Raw genomic sequence first — 26,454 nt, forward strand, 5'->3', positions numbered from 1 at the left:
GACATAATCATCCCATAGATAGGGAGATCTGACTACTGGCAGATGTAATGATATAGTTAAAACATCTGCCATGAATATTTTGTGTGTAGAATTATGGCCTTCTTCATTTTTATACAAGTGCCATTGGGGGATTTTGGAAGGTGAAATCGTGTCCCTGATTTGTGATCTGCTTCACATATTTTTGTTGTTTTGGTAGAAATCATTGTGGACTGAACACAAGGCACCAGATGGACGTACTTACTACTACAACTCTGAAACTAAGCAATCTACATGGGAGAAACCAGATGAGCTGAAATCCAAAGCAGAGGTAAGAGGGATTCAACTGTGCAACTCAATAGGAGGCACAGGTAGAAATGTGAAGGCACCTAAGTTAAATCAAACAACAAAACCTGTAACCCAGTTAAAGTCATCACATTAATGACAATCAGTTATCCTTATTAAAGGGGGAGTTCACCTTTAGTATGTTATAAATGCCTCACTCCTAGAAACTGTTCAATTAGATTTCTCTTTCCAGCTTTCAAATGGGGGTCACTGACCCCAGCAGCCAAAAAAAACACGATTGTCATTGTTACTTTTTATTACTTATCTTTCTGTTCAGGCTTCTCCTATCCATATTCCAGTCTCTCATTTAAATAACTGTCTGGTTACTAAGGTAAATAAGCCCCTGGCAACCAGATAGCTGCTGGAATTCTATACTGGAATTCTATACTAAAAAATTACAAATGAAGAAAGTCGTACATAGGCTCAAAACACTAAAAACTAATTTAAAAGTGAACTACCCATTTAAGAGGAAACTATTCCCCCAGATTGAATTCTTAACCAAAAGACAGTTTATATCATATTTAGTGGCCTTTTAAAGAATTTTACCAAACTGAAATATATATATATCAGTAAATATTATCTTTTCCCTTGAGCCACCATTTAGTGATGGGCTGTGTGCTCCCTCAGAGATCACATGACCAGAAATAATACAGCTTTAACTGTAACAGGGAGAAGTGTGGGAGTGAAAGGCAGAACTTTGTCCATTAATTCGATGTGACCTAACATGTATGTGCCTTGGTTTGGTTGTGTGCACCATGAGTCATACGATCGCAGGGGGCGGCCCTTAGTGCTTAAAATGGCAAATTTCTATTTATGATTACCCAATAGCACATACTACTAAAAAAGTATATTTTTCATAAAAATGGTTTCTTTGGAGGAGCAGGGATTTACATATGAGCTTGTTTATGTAATATATTTTTTATTGAGACCTATATTGTTGGAAGTATAGTTTTTCTTTAATAATTAGATTAGAATTACAGATTATTCAATTAGTACAGTCAGTGCATACTATGACCCTGATGCCACAAGCCTTGTTCTTTCATTATGGAGTCACTCAGTTAAAAGAAAACGGACAGATTTTTCAGCCAACTTGGGTGCCATAGCCATGAGTCCTCCGGTGGGGGGGTGGGGGGTTGAGACCAGAAGTCACTTATGTTGTAATAAAGTGGAACAGCTGAGGGAAGCAGTCACTCACCACTAATGAAAAATGATCTGGGTGCAAAAGCCCTGAACCTACACCTTAGAGAGACTTCTCCATCTCAAAAAAGCAAAGCGTGTGAGTAGGGAACCTTAGCAAGGCATGTGAGTAAGGAACCTTAGCAAGGCGTCTGAGTAGGGAACCTTTATTTCACATTAAATATGCCATTGCTATGATATGTTTTTAAAGTTTCAGCTTAACAACTCATTACTAGGCAACGCAACTGAACCCCAAACTGATATTTAAAAGATTATCGTGTTCTCATCTGTTCTAATCATCATCACGTTCCCCTCTCTGTACAGTTTCTCCTCTCACAGTGTCCCTGGAAGGAATATAAATCTGACACAGGCAAATCCTACTATTATAACTCTCAGACCAAGGAGTCTCGCTGGACCAAGCCCAAAGACCTAGATGAATTAGAGGGTAAGGGGGCACGGCTGGAGGAAGAGAAAGTATTTCTTTTAAAAGCCTTCTAAACACTTTGCAGGGTTAGCTTAGTATAATCTGTAAGGGAAGGCATAGGCAAGTCTGAAACTGCAAGCTAAGCCGGCAATAACTTCTGCACTTTTTCGAAAAAAATAATGCACATTTCATATACAAATTCAGAATGTAATGTTTTGGGCAATAGTGAATATGGCACAGTGATGAAAAGTTAGGCAAATAAAGTCATATCCAGTCTATTGTGAAACTAAGACATTCATTGTTTTATTTATTTATTTTTGCAGCACTGATAAAGCAAAAGGAGGATGTTAGGTAAGTCTTGGGCTCATAACACAGTGGATATAGTAGAATATGGTGAGCTATAAGTAAGTGGCATAAAGGCAAAAGGATATTGGAATGATAAAGTGGGAATCGGCAATATGCCTCAGAATATGTAATGTATATGGAAAACACAGCAAGATAAATTCTTATTTCTTCTTATTCTTAAAAAGCATTTATAAAGCACCAATAGGATATGGGTATACTTTGAAGGAGAACTAAAGGTATAATCACTGGGTGGTGCCAAAATATTAACCCCTAGTAAGTAAAATTGCTCCAGGCCTAGTGCTCCTTTTAGCGGGAAAATGGCACCTTGGGTATTTCTGTAGCAACTCATTGGGCACAATCTTCTTGCTCTGCTGCCTGAACCCAGGTACGTACATGTGCATTACGGAGAAAAAAACAGCTATTTGCATTTAAGTTCGGCTTTTGCTCTACTGCGCATGCGTCTGACTGGACCAGAACGAAGCTGAATAAGATGGCTACAGAAATACTCTGGGATGGCTACAGAAATACCCCGGGATGGTGCAGTTTTATTGAACAGGAGCACTGGCCTGGGGTGTAATGATAGAGTTGCTATCATTTTGGAATCCCCCAGTGATTATACCCTAGAAAAGGACAAACATTGCTTTTAATAGCAATTATATATACAAAACCATTGCAAAAGTGTAATGAATGTATATTGCAAAGTTGCTTAGAATTTTTCTTTAATTAGGCAAGAATTATGTTCTAGGTTGATTTGTCCATTAAATACAGGACCTGTGCAAGTTGTTCAGAGCACCTTGAACCAGATTTTTAATCCAGTGGCAGGTACAAAGAACACCTGGCATCTGCCAATGTTTTATGAGCCCTAAGGGGCTCTCCCACCTTTGGGTCTGTGTTGTTTGTGAACAAGAACTTATTTGTGTTGTTTAACAAGGGAATTCAATCTTATTGCTTTATTTTGCTTGTCCAACCATTAGATTTTATTTTCTGACCTTCTGAGTGACGCACCCCTTAATTTATATATAGCTGTGTAGAATATGGTGGGTCTGTGTAAACACTGAATCATGGATGCTTACAGTATTTTCTTTGCATGCCGCAATGTTATATGTGTGTTAGTGTCAGATCCTGCGTGGGCTTGCCAATGAGCACACAGCTTAGCCAAACATTACTTTTGAGCAAACCACAAGAAGCTTGCTAGAGTACTAAAACTGACCATATCTGCTGTTTTTAAGAACATTTTATTTGTGACATTTATACCATGGTAATAGTTTATTTTTATAATCCAGTTAACTTTTCACATTAAGTATACATTACCTTTGGTATAAGATTGAATTGCAATGTGGCAATGGATATGTGACAATGGATACTCTTCTAGTGCTGAACAGGAGACCCAGTCTGCTATCTCCAGCCCCTCAACTGCAGTTTCATCTGATACAGAGATGACACCCACTGAGGAACCAGCTGTAGCACAACCCAGTATACCAGAACCAGTAGAGGCATCGGAAGTAGAAGCTCCACAGGAAGAAACATTGCAGTGCCAGAAAGATATCTCAAACAGGTATCATCCTGCCACATTGTACTCAAAATACTACTTTGGTCAGCATTAAGACTAAATCATTTTGACCATTGAAGCCCTCTGAGGCAACAGTCAAAACAACTTATTTGCCACTTCCTATTGAAAAGCCAGTTAATTACAATCACTGACAGTGACTGACAGACACAAAGCACAGTGTAAAGCAGATGTAAATGCCAGATGTTTAAAGGCTATCTGACGGCCATAGTTCTGACTGAGAGGCACCACCATGGTCAAAAAACTTTCCTATTCCTTTTATGCTACAAGTTAATTTAAAGGTGAACTACCCCTTATGTATACAAATGGTTCACAATATTATATAGTAAGGTAAGATTGACATATATTTTTCCTTTTTTCTATACCCAGTGTTTTATTAAAGATTGTTCATCATTAGCATTGGCCCCTGTCCTATTAATGCTATATATATATATAACAATAAATTATTTCTGGCATCTTTTCTTTGCCTTTTCAGCGAACCACTCAGAATTGAGGATGGGGTTAAGGTGGAACCAGAAAAGAGGTCGTATAACTGGAGCACAAAGGAGGAAGCCAAGCAATTCTTCAAGGAGCTCCTAAAGGATAAGGTGTGCTATCTGTATACCTGTGTGGGAGAGGGAATATCGGGAGACAAACGTAGTTGCCCAGATGTTTAGAATCAATACTCAGAACCTACAAAATAACACAATGGAGCTAAGCGAGCAAGGATCTGATTGTTGGCTTGGACAATTGTACTAGTTTAACCTAGTAAATTAGCCCAACATCTCCGTTATCTACACAATTTGGTTTTACAGCTGTTGCTGATCTTGCTTCAAACATTACAGGCTTGAAGCCATTGTAGTTACACTAGCTGGATTCCTGATGCAAGTATAGTGGAGGTTGGGGTGCTTTATTTTAAGATTTTATCTGTTCCCTTAAATAACTATTATATGTGTTTCCTAAAAGGTTGTTAAAGCCTACATTTGGAAGCAAATTGCATTTTAGTGTAGGGTAAGAGTGTTACTGGGGGTGCTATGCACTGGGCAATTTATTCCTGTATTCTATGCAAAGCTCTTTGTCTTTTATATCTCATATTTCCCTTCAGTTCAGCTAATGCTCTCCACTGCAGTTTGCATGGTTTATGAAGACAAGTGCTACTCACATGGCAAAATGGCATGTTAATATTAAAGGGGACCTGTCACCCAGATATAAAAAGCTGTATAATAAAAGCACTTTGCATATTAAACATGAAACCCAAATTATTTTTTTATTAAAAATTTCTGCCTTAAATATATTTAAAAATCTAAACTGTCAATCATATTTCCTGTGTTCTATGCCTGAGGCTTCATTTTCTCTATAAGCATCCATTATAATCTTTGTATTCACACACTTTATGGTCAAAGTAGACACAGCAAATTGAGGAGCTTCCATAACATTTTGTATGCACACATACTGTATCATTCAGCTGTATCATATGTGATCCCAAGCTGTCATTTTTGCATGAACCAGTTGTTTGTAGTTGTTTGTTTTCCCTTCTTTCTGTGAGTAAATTAGTTCCCACAAAGGCTCCATTAATGATCAGTAGCTACTTTATCATATGTGACTGTACAACCCCTTTAGAATGGGAAATGAGGGCCAGAAATGTAAAAGGCCCCTCTATTTGAGATACAGATACTCTGTAAACTGCGGTCTAACTGGGAGATTAGTTGCCGTGGTTAAATCTCTGTTACCGCAGGTGTATAATTTCCCGAAATTCCTTTCCGCTGGCAACAAAGAGAATCGCTGGTGGAAAGGCATATGCATTGCTTCATATTTCTGAAGTCACACAAAGTATGCATATGCCTTTCCACTAGTTATTCACTTATTCACTCAGAGAGATTAGTTGCCTGCGGTAGTTGAGATTAACCACGGGCAACTAATCTCCCTGTGGGCCATCAGCCTTACACTGGATAGTAATTATCAGATTATGTTGATTGCTTCACTGTAAAATGAATGTCTTGTGCAGGGTGTTCCTTCCAATGCAACGTGGGAGCAAGCAATGAAAATGATTATTAATGACCCGCGATACAGGTAGGAGCCAGAGGTGTCATATTTTTTAAATTTTTAGGCCTAGAATCACTATGTGGCTGATGCATGTCCATGGGTGTGGTTCAACTTGTTTTGCTCTAATTTATTATATAACATGAAAAATCTTTTTGTAATATACTGCTATTTTCATCTTAGGGAGAATAGTATTGGCATGTTTATTTATTTTGCCATAGCAGCAGCAACAGCAGCCTGATAACATGTCAGGAGCAAATTCCCATTGTCTAAAAAGTGGGATGAAGTGTACAAACAAAATATCCTTCTTTAACAACCTTTACTTTCTCTCACATCCTGGGGGGTCACAGGGACCATGGGGTTAAAGGCCCCTCCCATCAGGAGTCAGGACAGATTTGCAGAACCTGCCATCGCCATATACTTCCCATAACCAGGCACCTTAATGTTAAATGGGTAAAGGTTATGGAAGGTTATGGCATGCCTTTAGGGCTCCATTGCAAGAGGTTAATGAGGGAGCAGGGCACAATTTCTTATCATTGACCAAGAAGATCCTGCTGCAATGACTTTGTACCTTCAAACCCCCAGTGTGTCTCCTAAGTCATACTGACCTACTCCCATAAAGGATCCCAAAAAGAGAATATAGTTTTTAAAATTGGATTTCCAGCTTCAAAGGGCACTTTTTCTGGGGCATTAGAGAGTTGGTCCGATGAGCAAACATTTCCCCCAACAAACCATCTCCTTCAGAGCTCACTCAAATCAAGCCCTTAGTATTTCATGGGAAGGGTAGGAATGTTGCTTTATCATAAATAATAACGGGAACTGCACTCACGTGCATTAAAGGCAATTAGCCGATTTCTTTGTGCCACAGACTGGCTCATGATAAAGTGCCTTAAAGGGGTTGTTAACCTTTAAATTAACTTTTATTATGCTGTAGGAAGTGTTGTGTTTGCAACTGGTATTTCTCTTTTATCATTTGCATTTTTGAATTATTTCGCTTTTTGTTCAGCAGCTCCTATCCTAGTAACCAGGCAGTAGTTTACAAGTGAGACAGGAATATGAATAGTGAATAGAAAAGTAATAATATGTAACAATCCCAATTAAACTGTAGCCTCACAGAGTGGAAACATTTCCACTTACCAGCACCTCGGTACTGTGCTTGGCGTGGCTCTATCGTTTCTGTTTTCTGTTACAATTTGGGTACTGTTGTGCCTGTTGATGCAGGAAACCCTGGGTTTCCCCATTGCCCTCAGTCAATAGCACAGCACACTTGTGGCAAAAGAATAGGGCTCTCAGGATACTTGCACAGTGAACACCAGAAATGAAGCCAGGCAGACTTACTGTATATTATATTGTGCTCAGTTTGCAACAAACCGCATATGGGGTTGCGTCCATTTTGGCAAATTGGAAGCAACTGTAGCAGGCTCAGCACCTGCAATGATGCCAGCATTCTTTGGGAAAAGTGAATGCACCCTAATATGCAGTCAGGCAGACATTGTGTGCCACGTGTCAGGGGACCGTGATGTTGCTAGTAACACTGGGTTTACATCCCATCCTTTTTTCCTTAGTGCGCTTCCAAAACTGAGTGAAAAGAAGCAGGCGTTCAATGCTTATAAAGCCCAGCGGGAGAAGGAGGAAAAGGAGGAAACCAGGCTCCGAGCTAAAGAAGCTAAAGAAAAACTGCAGCGCTTCTTGGAGCAGCATGAGAAGATGACTTCAACCACACGCTACAGGTAAATAAGTGCCACAAATGGTGGAAGGTATTTGATAAACATATTATATTTCCTCGATCACTTATTATAGTTCTGGATGCAGATTCAACTATGAATACGTGATTTCCCCTTGTTTACTGAATATTCAGATTTTTTTAATGTACTAATCAAGGCAACATTTTAGGGGCTACAACCGCTCACTGCTAAAGACTTGATTCTAGGTTACTGGGGCCTGCCAACCAACCAACCAGTAAAAATAATTGATTGCACCCAAAAACAATTAACAGTCAGAATCTGAGCCGTTGTGCCCAATGCCTCAACGACTGTAAATGACAGCACTAAATCAACCTCCTATTTGTGCCTGTATGTTACACAGCCATTTAGAGATACGTCTATGAAGTAGGTCGATTGGGCAGGAAGCTCCTTCCTCCGAGTGTCACTTGGCACTTCATCAGAACCATATAAGCACACTTATCTTGTAGATTGTAAGCTCTTACTTGTAGATCGTAAGCTCTTTTGGACAGGGCCCTCTTCACCTCTAGTATCGGTTATTGGTTGCTTTGTATGTAACTCTGTTACAGAAAACCCACTTATTGTACAGCACTGTGGAATATGTTGGCACTTTATAAATACATGTTAATAATAATAGCTTATCTCATTCACAGGAAAGCTGAGCAGATGTTTGGAGAGCAGGAAGTTTGGTCTGTTGTCCCTGAGAGAGATCGCAAGGAGATCTATGATGATGTGCTCTTCTTCCTGGCAAAGAAAGAAAAGGTAAAGAATGAATTGTAAAACGGAAGCTGATTATGATCATGGAGCATCACAGCAGGTGCTTGTATTCTACTTACATAGCTGCCTGGCTTATTATGTGGAGGGTGTCAAAATAGTTGAAGAAAGGTTAAGGTCCCACCATCCTTAGATATCTCCGGTGTTCTTGAAGCCTGTACGTGTGTTTTTGTTTTATTTTTTAGGAGCAAGCAAAACAGTTGAGGAAACGCAATGTCCAAGCTCTCAAGAATATTCTGGACAATATGACTAATGTAAGCTTTCAGACCACGTGGTCCGAGGCCCAGCAGTACCTCATGGACAATCCAATGTTTGCTGAGGATGAAGAGCTGCAGAGTGAGTCCTTTGCAGTGTTGTAATGAAAAATAAAAGACCTAAGTGTAATTGGGGAGACCAGTTTGTTGATGTTTTTCATTTGGCTTAATGCCCTGTGGAATAAAAGACAAAATACTCGCACCCAGTCTAGTAATCCATAGCAACCAATTACATGTTTGCTTTTAAATAGGTGGCCAATAAATGCTACCTGCTGATTGGCTGCTCTGGGTTAGTGGAAATGGTGCAAACATTATGACTTTTATTACAATGACCCTTTAGCTAAAACACTTTTACCATACACTAGAAGCTTGCTTTGTTTGTTTAGGAAAGCAGCTGCCATTTTAGCTCGGTCTGACATGACTTCCCTGCCTGCATGCTGCTCCCTGGAATAGATCTCAGCTCAGATTACAGTGGAGAAGGGAAGGAGGGATGGGGGAGAATGGAGGGGGAGAGAGGAGCAAACTGTCTAGGTGTCTTGGCTTGTGCCGTGCCCTGAAGGATAGCTGGAAGTCTGACACAGAAGAATAGACGGAAAGAAATGTGGTGTTTCTTTTAATAGGACTCAGTGCAGCGTTTCTGTGAGTGCTTATGTCTGTATTTACATAGACCTTTCTGATAAAGCTTACTTAGTTTTTACACTTTCCTTCTACTTTAATAAAAATTTTAGTATTTTTTGGACTAGGTAGGATATTGAAGAGGCTAAAACATTTTTTCCACTATATGAATTTTTAAAAAATTATTATTGATGAAAGACATAAAAATATATCAATATTCATATATACAATTATATATGCATGGGTGCAAATAATGGAGGAGTGTTGGGTTGACAAGTTCAGAAGAGGATACCATTATTGTGGGTTTTCAGAACACAAACCTTACCGTATATATCAAAATCAGCTTGGTAGTGTGGGAGCTAGGGGTAGTAAAACTGATCCAGCAGAAAAATAAAGATAGGGTCATGCTGTTACCACTTAAACATCTGAAAATAATAGATCTTTGGAAAGCTGAACAGATAATGTGTCTTAGTCCTTTATTGTGTGTAAGCCATTTCTTCCCAGATATGGATAAAGAAGACGCGCTTATATGCTTTGAGGAACATATCCGTGCTCTGGAGAAAGATGAGGCAGAGGAGAAGGAGAGAACCAGGCTCAGAGAGCGACGACAGCAACGCAAAAACAGAGAATCTTTTCAGGTACTTACATATTTACAATTAGAACAGATCCTGGCAGCCGTGCCCAAGCCTGCTGGCACATTTTAATGTTGAACACACTGAGTTATCCCCAAAGCTGCAATGAGGGAGGTTATAGGCTGGCAGCAGGGTAGGCAGGTGCCATCTTAAAAAAAGGGGGGTCTGTAAAGGTTTGCCATTCTGATGTCACTGCCTCCTGATGGGAAGACATTAAGACAAAAAACAATGTGTTTGTGCAGAATGGTGGCTGAGTCCTTATTGGTTTAGAATTATGGGTTGACATGCAATATTTTCTGCACTCCACAATTTATTATTTTCACTGAAGTCACTAATTGTGTATGTGCCCATGCCATTAGGCAGAGTACTTGAATGCAAACTGTACCTACACTATCAGGTATTTCTTGATGAACTCCATGAGACTGGCCAGTTGCACTCAATGTCTACGTGGATGGAGTTGTACCCTTCTATCAGTACAGATTCTCGCTTTGCCAACATGCTGGGACAGACAGGTAATGCCCATTTATTTATCATATATTTGCACTCATACTCTGATCTTTGTATTTAATTTAATTCACTTTGCATACAATGTATTGAAAGTGACATTTTTGTAGGACCTTATCCAGTATAATACTTAGAAACTGTATATGTGTTTATGTATGCTCATATAGATAAATAGGCTGTATATCTTTGTTCTGAGAACAGCCATAGAACTAACAAATTTGGCCACAGATTTCCATTGAAATCTGGAATAATTTTTTCAGGCCATTCTCCATTACATTTCTGGTTGAAATGCCCATGAGGTTGGGCAGCTGATGCATAGTAGCTCCTGCTATAGCAAACAGAACTAGGAAAGCATCCTGAAGCCCAGGCCTTTGTTTTACCAACAGGAATGCCATAAATATGTTCTAGCATTAGGTGCATCGCCAGCCTTGCTTAAGAGTGTAGATTTAGTTGGTATTTTGCCCTATGTCTTCCCAGTTAATTTTATGATGTATTTATTAGGTTCAACGCCGCTAGACCTCTTTAAATTCTATGTGGAGGAACTGAAGGCTCGCTTTCATGATGAAAAAAAGATAATTAAAGATATAATAAAGGTGAGAACTGTGTGTGCACCCTGAGACCATTCTAGCATGTCTGCAACAGAGCTGGTTTCTTTAAACTGTGTTCATATTATTGAAGAAAGTCTACAGCTATCTACTGGGGAGGCCACTGGTTTTGCCCAATACACAGGAAACAGCCTCCTGACTCAGTAATGAGCGCAAAAAGCAACTGTCCAAATCACCCCATATATGGCCAGCTTGTCTGTATTCTTGTATAGTTACTCAGAAATAGAAAATGGTAAATTAATGGTCATTCTAATGATTGAGGAACACAGCATTAGCCACAATTCTATGTACATGTTGTTGTCTCAGTGAATCTTTTAGGACATTGTTACTGACACATGCTGTAAATAATAGAAACAACAAAAAAAGTTTTGGTATTGGGATACTTGGGATCAGTTTCTCTGGCTATCAGTGAAATCTATTTAAGGTTCTTGCATATGCACTGATTCCCCCAGATGTTTAATAGCTGATTAATAGCTATGTGGGTTGAAGGCAAAATGCTCCCTTTTAATTTGAACATTAGTGTCTGGTAAGTGTTGCATAGTAATAGACTAGTTAGTGTATATGAGCAACAGTCACTTGACACAGGAGTGCATCGATGTTTGCAGGCAAATGAGGAGCAATTCTGGGCATTTTATTGCTTGTTCAGAGCTATTACTTGACAGAATGCCAGGATGGCTACATGTACCAGTTGCCTAAGAAAGATATAGCAAGTGTATTATGGCAAGGAATATTCTTTCCTGACTTCTAGGATCGCAACTTTAGTGTGGAGGTGAACACAACTTTTGAGGACTTTGCACACATCATCAGTTTTGACAAGCGGGCAGCAACGCTAGATGCTGGAAACATTAAACTGACATTTAATAGTGTAAGTGACCTGGGGAAGCTGGCACAATGGAAGAAAGGGGAGCAAAGGCAAGATAGGCAGAACCATAGGGGTAACTTGGACCTCTCGTTTGGCCTAGTTGTTAGAGAAAGCTGAAGCTCGGGAACGTGAGCGCGGAAAGGAGGAAGCCCGCAAAATTCGGAGGAAAGAAGCTGCCTTTAAAAGCATGCTGAAGCAATCTGTTCCGCCTCTGGAAACGGACAGCATCTGGGATGAAGTAAGAAATCCGTTCTGTGTGTGTAACGTTGTTTACAGAAGCAGGGCCAACTGGAGGTAGGGTTGCCACCTTCATATAAACTTCTGGGCTGGTGGCACAAGGGGACATTAGTCGCCTCACAAGGAAACTTCTGAAAAACAGAAGCAACGCATATGCCATCCCGCCGGCGATTCATATTCTTGCTGGTGGGAAGGCATTTGGGGAAGCTTAGTATGTGCAGCATGTCCAGGCACCCTTTTTGTCTGCAGTGGGTGGCACTCATGGAGTAAAAGTTCTAAATTCCAGCATTATTCTACTGGGAATAGAGGCAAGATAGCAGCATGGCCATCTGAGCTTAGAAGCTATCATTTCTAGGGGTTCCTAACAAATTGGCACCAGCCCCCAGTGATTAACCCTTTCCTTGTCCATTTGATGTACTAAAATAATTTGTGAACAAGAGGTAACAAGAGTTTTGAGATGCCCTAGCATGGAAGCAGCCATAAATCTGAGGTTCAAACTTATATCACTTAGAAATTGCTGTGTTTAGTCTTGTTCTGGTGCAGCCCTGGCATTGTCAGATTAAAGAAATTGTTTTTTTAATATACATTTTTTGTAGACCTCAAATAAATACAGCAAAATATGTATTGTATTTTCTTAAAGGCAAGTATAAAGATGAATTGCTGATTGACCCTTTAAAGGACAAGCACTGGGGGTGCCACTTTATTAGAATTGCCTCCCCCAGTGAGTTAAATTGTTAGTTCTTTCCCCAGGCTCCTCTTTTGACAAAATGCACTGGACTATGGATTTATTCTAGGTGCCACCACCTTACCATTTCCCAAATCGTGGTAAGTTTGTGGGGTAGAACTTTCTAGGCCAATGTATTTTTTTCATAATGAGGAGCCTGAGGAAAAAAAATGTTAGATTTTTTCATTTAATAAATATAAAGAAACACTTTAATGATTCTCTTCCTGACTGTGTCTCCTCAGGTGAGGGAACGTTTTGTCGGTGATCCTGCCTTTGACCAAATTACTGTGGAATCGGAAAGAATCCGTCTGTTTAAAGAGTTTGTTCATGCTATTGAGGTGATTTCCCCCCAGGAACAATTTACCTTCCCTCTCTGTTGTATAGTAAAGTTTAGGCAAGCATCAAAAACATTCTATAATTTGATCTCTCCTCTGCCCCAAACACTAGTTTAAATCATATAACTGGACAGTGAAAGGCTGAGTAGAATTGGCCTACGTTATTAAAAGCTCCATGTAACTGTCTGTTTCTGCTTCTGTAAAGAACCTGGTGAGGCTTCACCATGAATATTGCACTCAGTCACACACTATGTGGTCTAAGCACCAAATGATAGTCTAGAATAAAAAAGCAATAGTGTTGATAGCTATTTAGAATAGATACAGTATACAGGGCTCAGCAGCCAATCAGTGAGAGCAGTGATAAAGTATTAGGGTCATTTGAAGTGTAAGCATTAAGTTCCCACATTGCCGCTGGCTGTCAGGGTAGTAAATACATACACAAAGCCGTAAGGGGAGCCAGTAGTTGCTCAGGTTATAAGTGATGGCTCACGTGTTCCTGTAGGAATTCATATTTGCAGTTTAACCATGTGCCATCTCTGGGTAGAATGAATGCCAGCATCACCATGCCAGAAACAAGAAGCACTCCAAGAAATCCAAGAAGCACCATCATAAGCGCTCACATTCCCAGTCTCCGAGTTCTATGGACAGAGCAAAAAAGAAAGGCCCAGAGAATCTCCAAGGGTGGGACGTTCCTGTAGCAGAGAAGGTGGGTTTTGTACTTGGTGTTCTGTGTATAGCACTTGTGTGTGACAAATGTAGCAGGTATATGAGTACATCTGGTCTCTCCTCAAGTTACTGGAGTTTAGGTACAAATAGCCATTACAGTATATTATACCTATTACAGGTATGGGTTCTATTAGCCAGAATAGGGTTTTCCAGTTAAGGGGTCTTTCCCTAATGTCGAGCACCATTCCTTACCCCTACAAAAACATTTAAACAGTAAAATATCCCATTAGCATTATCCTACCGCCAATATGGATTTTTGCAGCTTCTCATCAGGTACAAACTACTGTGTTATATTACAACAGAGAAAAATTTGTCAACATTTTTTAATCTTTTATTTAAAAACAGGCTCTATGGGATTCAGCAATGCTGTAATTTGGAGCTTTTTGTGTAACGGGTTTCTAGATAATAGATTGTGGGATCCACCTATATCACTATATAATAACAGATCATGTCAGTTGCTGCTAACAGAAAAGTCAAAGCAGATTGTTCTGGTGGGGAATAATCTTCCTTTCCCAAGCTGTGGCCTCTGCTTTTGAATTTGCTTCACTGGATTTTATTGGTCAGATATAAAATGTAAAGCAGCTATATTGTATATTATATATATATATATAATGTGCATTAGCTATTAGATTGCTTCTGTTGCCATTGACTCCAGTGTGTTGCCATGTTTTTGTTGGTGCCCATTATATTTAATGACAGGACCCTTTGCCCAGGTAACCAAAAAGGTAATAATTGGGGACCCATGGGAAGGAGGGCCCTGCTAATTCAGTAGTATGGGGCCCTGTTATTCCTGAGGCAGCACTGGATATTGGTTGGTGCGTGGAAAAGCCCTGTGCGAAAATCGAATATGCTAATATATCAAATGTGTGAAACATTGTTTGGGCCTTCTGCCTCAGTGACAGGAACAATAGAAAGGCAGCTATGCTGTTGATGGACTCTCACATGGTATCTGTCTATTCGACCCACTAGCCAATTGGTTGGCTACCTGCATGCCCCTGCAGGCTGTCTTTAGAGCAGTCTGTTCTGTATTGTTGGGAAATTCACCCAAAAAAATAAACTTGCAGTTCAACTTTCCAATAATACATGTATACTTTTTAACGTTATTTGTAAATGTAATTGCTATTGTAAGCAGTGTCTGTCTGTCCTTCTCTATTCTCTTTATAACCCATAGAAAATTTATATTGAAAAATGTACATTTGTACATTTTATTTTAATTGGCAAAATTTGTGTCTACCTCCACTTTAAGTTGTTTTAGGTTTCATGTTACAGATTGTTGCAACAGTGTATCCTTATCCACCTAAGTCGAGAAGCCTCCTGGTGCCCCCTGGTGGTGACTATAGTTATTGGATTTTTTTTCTTATTTATACAGTCAACACATTTACCCAGTGCTTAACAGAGATTATACTGTTATTATTTTCTATAACCATTATTCACATCAGTCCCTGCTGCAGCGGAGCTAAGGTCCCAATGCAATTCAGACACAGTAGGATCAGTATTTATTAGGAGCCATATATCCTGCCTGTATATTTTTGAATTGTGGAAGGAAACCTAGAGGAAGCCCATGGCAACACAAGAGGAACATACAAACTTGCACGGCTGGATGCTACCCACTGGGCTTCCAGTTGTTGCCAAATGTTTACAAGGCCTAGACTGGCTATCTTGTATAATCTGGTAAATGGCAGATGGTCTGCTGTAAGATAAGCATATAGGGTCACATTATAATGGGTCTATGTGCCAGGGCCCATTATGAATATCAGTATTGGCTTGCAGGAGTGCTCCTGAATCTGTGGTCTCCTGAGGCAGCAGCCATGATGCTACTCTCATACTTCTTTTGCATTGGGGTGGGCTCGGTGGGGCACATTGCTAGTGCAGAGAGCATGACTGCACTCCCTGGTTAAAAGAAAAGTTACCAGAGGCGGTGTCTTGCCACCTTTAGTTTCCTGCCGCACCCTTCTACCTGAGCCAAGGTTCTACATTACCTTATGGCAGGACATGCAGAAGTAGGATGTATTTTATTTTCATTTTATGATGAGGTTTCCATATTCTCCCATTGAGGACCAATATATTTCTTGTATCTTGTGCTCAGCAGAGCCATTCTGATAAGCTAATTATAGCAGTATGCTTTGTTCTTAGCTGAAAATCTCTGGCTGCACAACATAGGACATAACTTAAATGCAATACATGTAGGTTGTGGTTTGCAAAGATGTAATAAGGCTTAATGAATGTGCAGAGTATTTAGCCCTTTGTGCTCTTTTGGTTCATTATAGTATTTAGATGGTGGGGCTGCTGCTTCGGGCCATGTGCAGCGATTAAGTCCATAAACAGTAATAGTGACCATCTGTAGGAGGAAGAGAAAGGGGGGCTGGAGTTGTGAAACACAGGAATGAATATTTATTAAAATAAATCCAGGGCTCAGCAGGCTCCTATTTCTTCAGAGAATTGCGCTGGAGTCTCCTGTATCCTCAGGGGGAGCAAGAAAGTTAGTCCACTGGACTGATAAATGCCGGTATCTGTGTGTTACTGAGTTGTGTCAGACTTTGCCCATAAACTATCATCATGGGGGGGGGGGGGGGTAGGTATATAGTGAGTATATATTGCATATTTTATGCATTTTTCTTTTTGTAGGGGTCAGAATCAGAAGAAGAAAATCACCACCATCGGGCACAGAAAAGAAGGAAGCGTAACCATTCAGAGTCAGGCTCAGAAATCTCCTCTTCTGCAGATTCAGGTGAATGGGGAAGCCAGTACCTAAGGGGCCTGAGGAGGGATGCTATAAGCTTCCATGTACATCAGATACATAGGGGTAGGGACAGGGGATGAGACTGACTCAACTCTGAGGTGGGGTCATTAAATGGGCAAACCAGTAACTGGATATGTTATTATAATTTAGCACAAGGGCTGGTTTCGGGGGAAGGGGATACATACCTCCCAACTATCCTGATTTTCGTGGGACAGTCCCAAGTTTAACAGCTCAGCCCGCAGTCCCCGATTCATATTGAAAAGTCCCAAAAAAAGATACAAAGTTTCTCAAACTAAATTAGAGCCCAGAATAATGAACACCTGCACTTGCAGCCTAAAGGGCATTTTCACCTTCATTAGCAAAACTGTAATAACATATAAAACAAGACACCAAAACCTCCAGACATGTGTTCAAACTTTATATTTAATTTTGTAAAATGGGAGTGGTATTTATGGGGTGGTCACAAAAATGGGTGTGGTCAAAATGTTGCCATGCTACACGGGGCATTGATTTTTGTCCCTCTTCTTATTTTTTTTTAAATATTTGGAGGTATGGGGGCAATTTATTGTTTGATTTAAATTCTAATGCCAGCTACACAAGTAAGCTTCTTATTGGCAGCGAGAAGAGCCATGAGGGGTCCTTTAGGCTGATGTCCCATGAAGAGATTTGGTCGCCCACAATAGATCTCTGCTACCAAGGACGACTAATCTCCCCAAAATGCCTTTCCACCAGCAACAATAAGAATCGCTGATGGAAAGGCCAACGCATCTCTTCGGTCTGCTGAAGTCACGCAAAGTTTCCTCTTGCAGGCAACTTTGTGCGACTTCAGAAAACCAAAGCAGTGCGTAGGCCTTTCCATCAGCGATTTGTATTGTTGCTGGTGGAAAGGCATTTTGGAGAGATCAGTTGTCTGTGGTAGCACAGATCTATCCTAGAGACTAATTCTCTCTGTGGGACATCAGTCTGAGAGCTATAGGGCCTAATCTCTATAATACAGATAACTATTTAGAATAAAATGGCTTTTTGTACTTAAATGAAAATATAACCTCCTTTTTAACAGGAGCTTATTCAGTTGGGCTTATCTAGAAATGGCGCATTAACACTGTCTGAACTTCCAAGAAATACATGTAAATGTATTTTTTTTTTGTTACACAAACATACCATTCTGCAGATTGATGGAAGCCATAATAACTCCAACAAGCTATTCCCAAGATCAGTTATGCTGAGAGTATAATGCAACTCTCTCTGTTTGTTCCACTGTCAAGTGATGAATTCTGTTAGTAAAGTCTCTCTGCTTCCGTAGTGAGGGTACAGAGATTCTCTGGAAAGCAGTGGGACGTCAAACCCCAGAATCCATCACTTTACAATGTAATAAGGCAAGGGAGTGCATTACACTTTGAGACTCGGGGGGGGCGAGTTTTTTTCTTTTTTACATGCACAATTTTTTTCTCACTTGAAATTAAATCATTAAAGTCAATGGGTATTTTTCTCACACCTACCACACAACAGTTTTTTCTTGTACGACTTTTTTCTCACTTCAGATACATTTAAGTCATGTTGCAGGTAATTTTTAAAGTAGTTTCACAAACAAATATGCTAATGGCAAAATTCAGAATTTGGTCATGAATAAATGCCTGGTGGAAACCTTCACTCATCACTAATATCTGGAAGTTCACATAGTGTTTATGCACCTACTGTACATAACCCAACAGAATGAGCTCACGTCAAAATCAGGATATTGTTTCCCTTTATGTAAAGATAAACAGGGGCTAAATGGCAATTATGACTCGCTACACACTTTTGAGATGAAAACATTTCTCATGTAAAGAGGCGCCTCTGCAGATGCTGAACAGCCAGATTTACTGTTTATTTTCATTTTTAGGTGTCGCTGGCACTTTAATACCCAAAGCACTACATATCTCTTATTACAGTTCACTGGGGTGGAGTTTGGGATTAAAAAGGCCTCTTTATTCTCTTGTGCAGAACACAGCTCCAAGAAGTCCAAGAGACAGAAAAAGAAAAACAAGAAAAAGCGCCACAAATCGGTGAGTTTAGAGGGGGTTGAAAAGTGAATTCCTTAAAAAATCCAGTTTGGTAATCCTACTTGGTGGCAACTAACGCTCTGAAATGGATGCATTTGTGTGAAGGATGGAATGGCGTTCTTTCCTTGGTAATTGCTAGGGTGGTGCTTGTGCTGTTTATTCTCTTTAACATTAGAACAGTCCAGAGAGTGAACCTGAGCGAGAGAAAGAGAAGGGTAGGAAGGAAAAGGAACAGGAAAGTGAAACAATAAAAGAGAGAGCGAAGGAGCGAGACCAAGAAGCTGAAGCGGAGCCCACAGACGGCCGACACAAATCCCCAAAGCAAAGCACACGGAAGGAGAAAGTAAGTGAGGGTTTCACACTTGTGTTCAATAGTGGCACTTCTATATGTAGATAAACCTATATTATTACTATTAAGCAAATACAAAATAGAAAAGCAAAAATATAAATGTATCTGTTTAAGGGAACCATGTTTCACATGTTGGATTTGTCTTTATGGAAATGCACTCAGATGTAAAATGTTACAAGTTTGTCAGTCTGAGTTGCAGTACTTTATCTTCAGTACCTTTACCCAGAGCATGTTGGCTTTAGCCACTAATGTATGATTTACCCAGAGCATGTTGGCTTTAGCCACTTATGCATGATTTACCCAGAGCATGTTGGCTTTAGCCACTTATGCATGATTTACCCAGAGCATGTTGGCTTTAGCCACTAATGTATGATTTACCCAGAGCATGTTGGCTTTAGCCACTTATGCATGATTTAGAAAAAGATGATCCATATACTAAGAATCACACTACCCAGCAAACTTCCACTATCTACCTTTTTTGCGGTTTTAGCCACTTACCCACCTTGCACACTGTTATTTAGGTTAAGGAGATGAGTGCATGGCTATAATATCTAATTTCACTGGTATTTAAACTGGACAGATTGGTGCCTGATTTCAGTAAAGACAGTGTTTCTGAGTCTTACTCACATCAAACTAGTGTTACATAATGAAACAGTAGGATGAGAGGGCCCTGCTTACAACCTAATATATCTAGTGCAGTGCTGTCCAACTGGCGGCCCGCGACCCACCTCTGTGTGGCCCCCCACCTGTCTGACTGCTTTGATGGCTTACCTTTGAGTAAGCATTAAATGGTATCAGTACTGAGATTAACTGGCCCCCTGCATGGTTCTCACCTCAGATTCAGGCTGTAATCCCCCTTTATTGTTTAAAAATGTAATCCCCTGTGTTTTTCACACCTTTTAGTTTCTGCATTGTTCACCCCCTGCAGTGTTCACACCTCAGGCTCAGACTGTAATCACTCCCATTGTTCCCCTGTTCACACCTCAGACATAGGTACTGTAGGCAGAGTATGGCACATACAGCCAGCATAGGGCAGGTAGAGTATGGCACACACAGGCAGCATAGGTCAGGGAGGGTATGGCACACACAAGAAGGGTAGGGCAGGCAGAGTATGGCACACACAGTCAGGGTAGGGCAGGCAGAGTATGGCACACACAGGAAGGGTAGGGAAGGCAGAGTATGGCACACAAAGGAAGGGTAGGGCAGGCAAAGTATGGCACACACAGTCAGGGTAGGGCAGGCAGAGTATGGCACACACAGGCAGGGTAGGGCAGGCAGAGTATGGCACACACAGGAAGGGTAGGGCAGGCAGAGTATGGCACACACAGGAAGGGTAGGGCAGGTAGAGTATGGCACACACAGGCAGCATAGGTCAGGGAGGGTATGGCACACACAGGAAGGGTAGGGCAGGCAGAGTATGGCACACACAGTCAGGGTAGGGCACACACAGGAAGGGTAGGGAAGGCAGAGTATGGCACACACAGGAAGGGTAGGGCAGGCAAAGTATGGCACACACAGTCAGGGTAGGGCAGGCAGAGTATGGCACACACAGGCAGGGTAGGGCAGGCAGAGTATGGCACACACAGAAAGGGTAGGGCAGGCAGAGTATGGCACACACAGGAAGGGTAGGGCAGGCAGAGTATGGCACACACAGGAAGGGTAGGGCAGGCAGAGTATGGCACACACAGGAAGGGTAGGGAAGGCAGAGTATGGCACACACAGGAAGGGTAGGGCAGGCAGAGTATGGCACACACAGGCAGGGTAGGGCAGGCAGAGTATGGCACACACAGGCAGCATAGGGAAGGCAGAGTATGGCACACACAGTCAGGGTAGGGCACACACAGGAAGGGTAGGGAAGGCAGAGTATGGCACACACAGGAAGGGTAGGGCAGGCAAAGTATGGCACACACAGTCAGGGTAGGGCAGGCAGAGTATGGCACACACAGGCAGGGTAGGGCAGGCAGAGTATGGCACACACAGGAAGGGTAGGGCAGGCAGAGTATGGCACACACAGGAAGGGTAGGGCAGGCAGAGTATGGCACACACAGGAAGGGTAGGGCAGGCAGAGTATGGCACACACAGGAAGGGTAGGGAAGGCAGAGTATGGCACACACAGGAAGGGTAGGGCAGGCAGAGTATGGCACACACAGCAGGGGCAGGCAGGTATGGCAAGGCAGCATAGGGCAGGCAGAGTATGGCACACACAGGCAGCATAGGGAAGGCAGAGTATGGCACACACAGGCAGGGTAGGGCAGGCAGAGTGCTGCCTGTGTGTGCCATACTCTGCTTGCCCTATGCTGCTTGTGGGAGGTGAACCTGGCAGGGGTTTGTTGTGGGAGTTTGTTAGCAGTTGGAAATAGCCATTAAATGGTCCCTAAGGTGTGTAATTATTTACTGGGGGTTGCTCTGCTATCCACAGGGGAGCAGGAGGCATATGGAATTTAAGGGTATATCTTAATATGACATAATTCTTTCACATATGAATGATGGTTGATATCCCCAGTAAGGACCAAGCATTTGGGATTTTGCTGTGCTACCACCATTGTGATAAAATAGGTGTGGTTTGAAGTGGGTGTGGTTTCAAAAAGGGGAGTGGTCAAAACTGGCTTCCATTAGCGGCCCTCCACCATGTATGCTAGAGAAATTCCAGCCCTCGGCACCGTAGATGTTGGACAGCACTGATCTAGTGTAAAGGTGGCCATACACACTACAATTCATATCTTATCCCATAGTCATTGGAAAGGTCATTCATCCACTCTACTATGATTAAGGGCTGAATCATCAGATATGCAAGTAAAACCAAAGAAATTTTTTACCCCTATGTAAAAATTCAGCATTAATGTTACCTTCGGAGGCGCCCAATTAAAATTTTCAGTCCTGCCCGATCAACAAAACAAGTCCTCCCCCCAAGGTGATTATGGAGATTTACTGTCTGTGTTGCTTCATCTTTCTGTTTTTCATTATTGTTTCTGTTTCAGACAGGCTGGGACACATCAGAGAGTGAGCTCAGTGAAGGAGAGCTGGAGAAGAAGCGGAGAAGCTTGCTACAGCAGTTGGGCGATGATCAGTAGATAGAGGCAGCTTGTAGGCACTGGACTAGCGCGTGGTGTTAGACTCTTTTTATTTCTTGTTTTAATTTTTGTTCATTTTAAGTTATATCTGACAAAGGTAGAACTCCTTCCCTAGGATTTGTACTCCCAATCTTCTGTTCCAGAGTTCCCCTGCAGTGGATTCTTCCTGCATTTCACCGCAGAACCCAGGAACAGACTCAGCCCATTCTTCCCTGCACCGCTGTACCCACACAGGTGCATGTAAGCACCAAACACACGTGGAATGCAACATGCATTTGATGCTTACATGCTGTCTAGGTGAGTACAGCATGATAGGGAAGAAAGGGCTGTGTTTTGACCTGCGGTAGAATGTAGAATAGCGCCACCCAGGGGAACAATGTGCCCTTAGGCTAATGGCACACAGGCTGCGCAACTGCACCTCCAATTGACTTCATTGGCCTGGCCAAGCTAGTACAGGTGTTATTGGCCTAAAAACTCCCAGTACTAGTGGGGTCAGGCAGTTCCCATTGAGGTCAATCAGAATTGGAAGGCTCGAGGCACTTCTGTGCCAGCTGAAATAAGCCCTGTGTTCCACATACATAGCTCCTAGATTTATTCCTAATGCTGGATGATAATCACAGCTGATAGAATGCAAAATCTCTCACTAAGTGGGGACTCTCAGCTAAAGAAGAACCTATAGGAACCATCTCTAAAGCAGAGATTTGCTAAAACTTGTTGTAAAGTGAAATCTATTTATTAAAAAAAAAAAAAACTTCTTACATAGATAATTTATTTTATTTTACATAACTTCAGTTATGAGTAGAACTGGAATATCCAACATGGCAGGAATCTCTTAACTCTAGCAACAGCAGGAGGAAACCTGTGAAATCTCTTATTAGGAGAAAGGAAATAAATATTAAAACTGCAGAAAAAAAGGCAAATCAGTAAGCTAAACAGCCAGGTGCCATGTGGTGTAACCCCTTTAGATAAAAGCTTTTATATCTATGATAGGAGCCATGCCTGACTGTGTCCTATTTCCACAACACATTCACTAAAGGTGGCCATACACGCACCGATATTATCGTACGAAACCTCGTTTCGTACGATAATCGGTGCGTGTATGGCATGTCAGCGAGCCGACCGATATCGCAGGAAGCTGCTGAAATCGGTCGGCTCGCTGATCGGCCAAGTTAGAAAATTTTGATCGGGCGCCATAGAAGGCGCCTGACCAAAATTCTCCCTTCAGAGCTGAATCGGCAGAAGGAGGTAGAAATCCTATTGTTTCTACCTCCTTACCTGCCGATTCAGCCCTGAATGGTGTGTGGCGGATCTGACGATGTTTCGTGCGACCGATGGTCGTACGAAACATCGTCGGATCGCCACGTGTATGGCCAGCTTAAGTGGTTAATTTAAATTATAGGCAGCTGTAATAGCTGATGATTTGGGGGTTCCATGTAGCACCCAATGTATGAAATGAAGGTATGAGAAATTCCTGGTAAGTCTGTCCCTGACAAGTGTACTGTACATGGGTATTTAGCAGTTGACTCTGCCCTGGAGCCACAGGGAGCAATGAATTTAATCTTCCACAATAGGTTTGCCTGCAGTTTGATGGAAAGTGCCCCATTGTGCTGTGAGCCCCCTTTCTTGCTGTACAGTTTCGGGAACTAGAATGAATTGCTACTGAAAAAGACATTTTTACTCAAATTCTGTACAGGGTTTCTCCATTAATTTGCAAATCTCCCACTATGTTCCTTAGGCATTCCTCGCTTTTTCCTGGTCACTAGTCTAAGGATTTCCCTTTCCTCCCCTCCGTTTAAAGGGGTTGGCCACCATCCAAACACATTTTTCAGTTCTGTTGTTTTCACAGATCCTGCATAAAATGTATGAACTAATGTAGCAAATTGTAATGGTTCAGAGCCTGGATTACTGAGCTGCCACACAAACACCACAGACAGCAGTTGTAGAAAATAGAAAGGCATTTTAAAAAAAGTCTTTGTCTGGTGTACTGATAAGTGAACAGTATGGAGATGAACCACCCCTTTTAGTGTTGTATCTTTCCCATGCATATTGACTATGGGAACATTATAGGAATCAGGGTCCCTGGGCTTCATGCAACGGGATTGCTGTATCATTCTTTTGTTTCTCCTAATAAAATAGGCAGATGGAATTTGGTTATATTCAGGGCAGACTGCTCCATGTTGTGCATGAATACAAAGGACTGGCCGGCTGGACTGTTTTACTCATTAGCTTGGTTTCCCAAAGGAAAGTAAATCTGACAGCCCTTACTGCAACACTGGAAATTGGATGGATATTTCTGACCAGTTATTACACATTGCAATGAATGAACCTAACAGATACTATAGAATGACAGCCCTTTCCCTAACACTGAATATAAATATCATGGTGTAAAAAACATTAGATACATATAGACACAGTAATGATGCTTATACCATAATATTCATAGAAGCAGGAGTACGCAGTATACTTGTAAGAAGCAATATAATTTAACTTACATGCATTTTTTTAAATCAACTGAGCTCTGCAAGTTCAATAAAGATATAGAGAAGTGAAATCTTTTAAAGGACAACGAATGCTAAGTCAGTGGGGGGGTGGGGAGGGAGGGGAGAAGGGGCTATTTATAAGGCACCCCCAGTGACCTTACCTGATACCCTGGGGCAGTGATCCATTACTTTAAAAAAAAAAATCTGTGCATTCACCAAGCCTGGCAAAAAGTATGGGAAACAGGCAGAAAGAATATGGCTGTCAACCACCCTAAGGAAAGCTACCCTATCCCAGTCATTTATATAGAAGAGGAGCACCTACCTGGGGATCTGGGTAGGCAATTAAAGACACTTAATGGGGAGTGCCTAACAAATTGGCACCTCCAAATGGCTTTCCTTATCCTTTAAAGGTCCTGTCATTTCGTAAAGAATCTCAGGCATAGCTGGATAATATCAACTCATAATTCAGTGGTTTATAGTTGTTACTGGTAATATGAAGCTGGGATTCTGACTTGGAAGATTTAGGCTTTCGTACTATTTGGAAAGATCGAATGCATATTAGACACATGATAGTAAGGGAGTGGCCTTACCTTGCTTGGATTGGAGCCTGTCAAAACCAGCTTTAGAGCAGTCAGCACTATCCGTTCCTATGGTGGGCACTAGGTGTTTCAGCTTCAGTAGACCAGCAACCAAACCATGAATTCAGAAAGCTGTTTCAGCAGCTCAGCCATGGAGAATGGCAAAAAACTACAATGCAGCAAACTGAAGTAGACTTTAGGGAACATGAGGAAAGGCAATCCGAATGGGGTGACATGGATGCACTAGCTAAATGATACATAGTAGCAAAGACACTTGTATGGCCTGGGAGAAAGGCATGTTACAATATGATAAAATCTAGATGGTCCAGCTTACCAGCTGCATAAAAGACCCACTCAATTTGAGAGATTGTTGTCCCAATGTGTAGTCCAGCTGCTATCAGGCAGACCAAACAGCGGCTTGATACCACTCTGCCTGAGCTGGATCCCATGTGAGCAGTAATGACCCATGGATCTGCATAGGAATCCTATTGATGTTTTTCCATGACTTCTAAAGCAAACTATCTATGATATCACCCAGCTGCTTCAAAGCTGAAAAGTGAGGCCAAACAGGATAAAGAATGGTTCCTGGGATTCTGTGGACTCCATGATGTCACGCTAAGGTGCAACGTTAGTGACAAACAGGCTAACATCCTTCCCTTACTGCCGAAAGTACTGGTACTGTATTTAATTACCTATTCCTGAGTTCTCTAGCAATAGTGCAACCAGCTGTGCTGCTTTATCCTACTGTGTCCTCTGAAAATTAAAGTGCTGGTTCACTTTTAAGATAACTTTTAGTATGTTATAGAATGGTCTATTCTCAGCAACTTTTCAATTGGTCTCCAATATATATATATTTTTTTATATAGCTTTTGAATTATATGCTTTCCTGTTTTGACTCTTTCCAGCTTTAAAATGGGCCTCACTGACCCGGCAGCCAAAAAACAATTGCTCCTGAGGGTGAAATTTTATTGTTACTTCTTATTGTTATTGTTACTTTTATTACTCTTTCTATTTAGACCCTCTCCTATTCATATTACAGTTTTACATTCACGCCATTGCATGGTTACTAGGGTGGTTTAGACCCTAGCAACCAGTTAGCTGCTAAAACTCCAAACTTGTGAGCTGCCGAACAAAAAGCAAAATATTTAAAACAAAAAATGAAGACCGTTTGAAAATTGTCTCAAAATAGTACTCTCTACAACATACTAAAAGTTAATTTAAAGGCAAACAACCCCTTTAACCCTGTGCTTTCCCTTGGCAAATGGCACATTATTGCCATAACAATCAGATGGAAGGGGAGACCAACCTGTGGCACTATAGTTGGTAACGCATTTCATTTCTCGGCAGCTTGTT

The 26,454-nt window shown here is 41.3% G+C and overlaps 1 protein-coding gene across 5 annotated transcripts in view; it reads left to right on the forward strand.

Annotated features, from left to right (window-relative positions):
- prpf40b (pre-mRNA processing factor 40 homolog B) overlaps positions 1-22,801 on the forward strand; it is a 37,382-nt gene extending 14,581 nt beyond the window's left edge. For 3 of the 5 annotated variants that reach the window (XM_012957770.3, XM_012957766.3, XM_012957768.3), the window contains 20 exons: positions 197-307; positions 1,822-1,942; positions 2,245-2,272; positions 3,639-3,821; positions 4,309-4,420; positions 5,818-5,882; positions 7,418-7,582; positions 8,227-8,335; positions 8,533-8,683; positions 9,721-9,854; positions 10,246-10,360; positions 10,854-10,945; positions 11,706-11,822; positions 11,920-12,057; positions 13,023-13,118; positions 13,660-13,821; positions 16,467-16,569; positions 18,565-18,626; positions 18,799-18,966; positions 21,951-22,801. In XM_012957770.3, coding sequence (XP_012813224.1) covers positions 197-307; positions 1,822-1,942; positions 2,245-2,272; positions 3,639-3,821; positions 4,309-4,420; positions 5,818-5,882; positions 7,418-7,582; positions 8,227-8,335; positions 8,533-8,683; positions 9,721-9,854; positions 10,246-10,360; positions 10,854-10,945; positions 11,706-11,822; positions 11,920-12,057; positions 13,023-13,118; positions 13,660-13,821; positions 16,467-16,569; positions 18,565-18,626; positions 18,799-18,966; positions 21,951-22,043 — 2,325 coding nt within the window. In that variant the 3' untranslated portion in view covers positions 22,044-22,801. Of the gene's footprint in view, positions 1-194; positions 308-1,821; positions 1,943-2,244; positions 2,273-3,638; positions 3,822-4,308; positions 4,421-5,817; positions 5,883-7,417; positions 7,583-8,226; positions 8,336-8,532; positions 8,684-9,720; positions 9,855-10,245; positions 10,361-10,853; positions 10,946-11,705; positions 11,823-11,919; positions 12,058-13,022; positions 13,119-13,659; positions 13,822-16,466; positions 16,570-18,564; positions 18,627-18,798; positions 18,967-21,950 lie in introns of all 5 variants that reach the window. The other 2 variants (XM_018091675.2, XM_031897142.1) reach the window with 2 other exon arrangements.
- Positions 22,802-26,454: the final 3,653 nt, after the last annotated feature.

This window comes from Xenopus tropicalis, chromosome 2 (assembly GCF_000004195.4).
Source record: "Xenopus tropicalis strain Nigerian chromosome 2, UCB_Xtro_10.0, whole genome shotgun sequence".
In the NCBI taxonomy this organism is placed as follows: Eukaryota; Metazoa; Chordata; class Amphibia; order Anura; family Pipidae; genus Xenopus; species Xenopus tropicalis.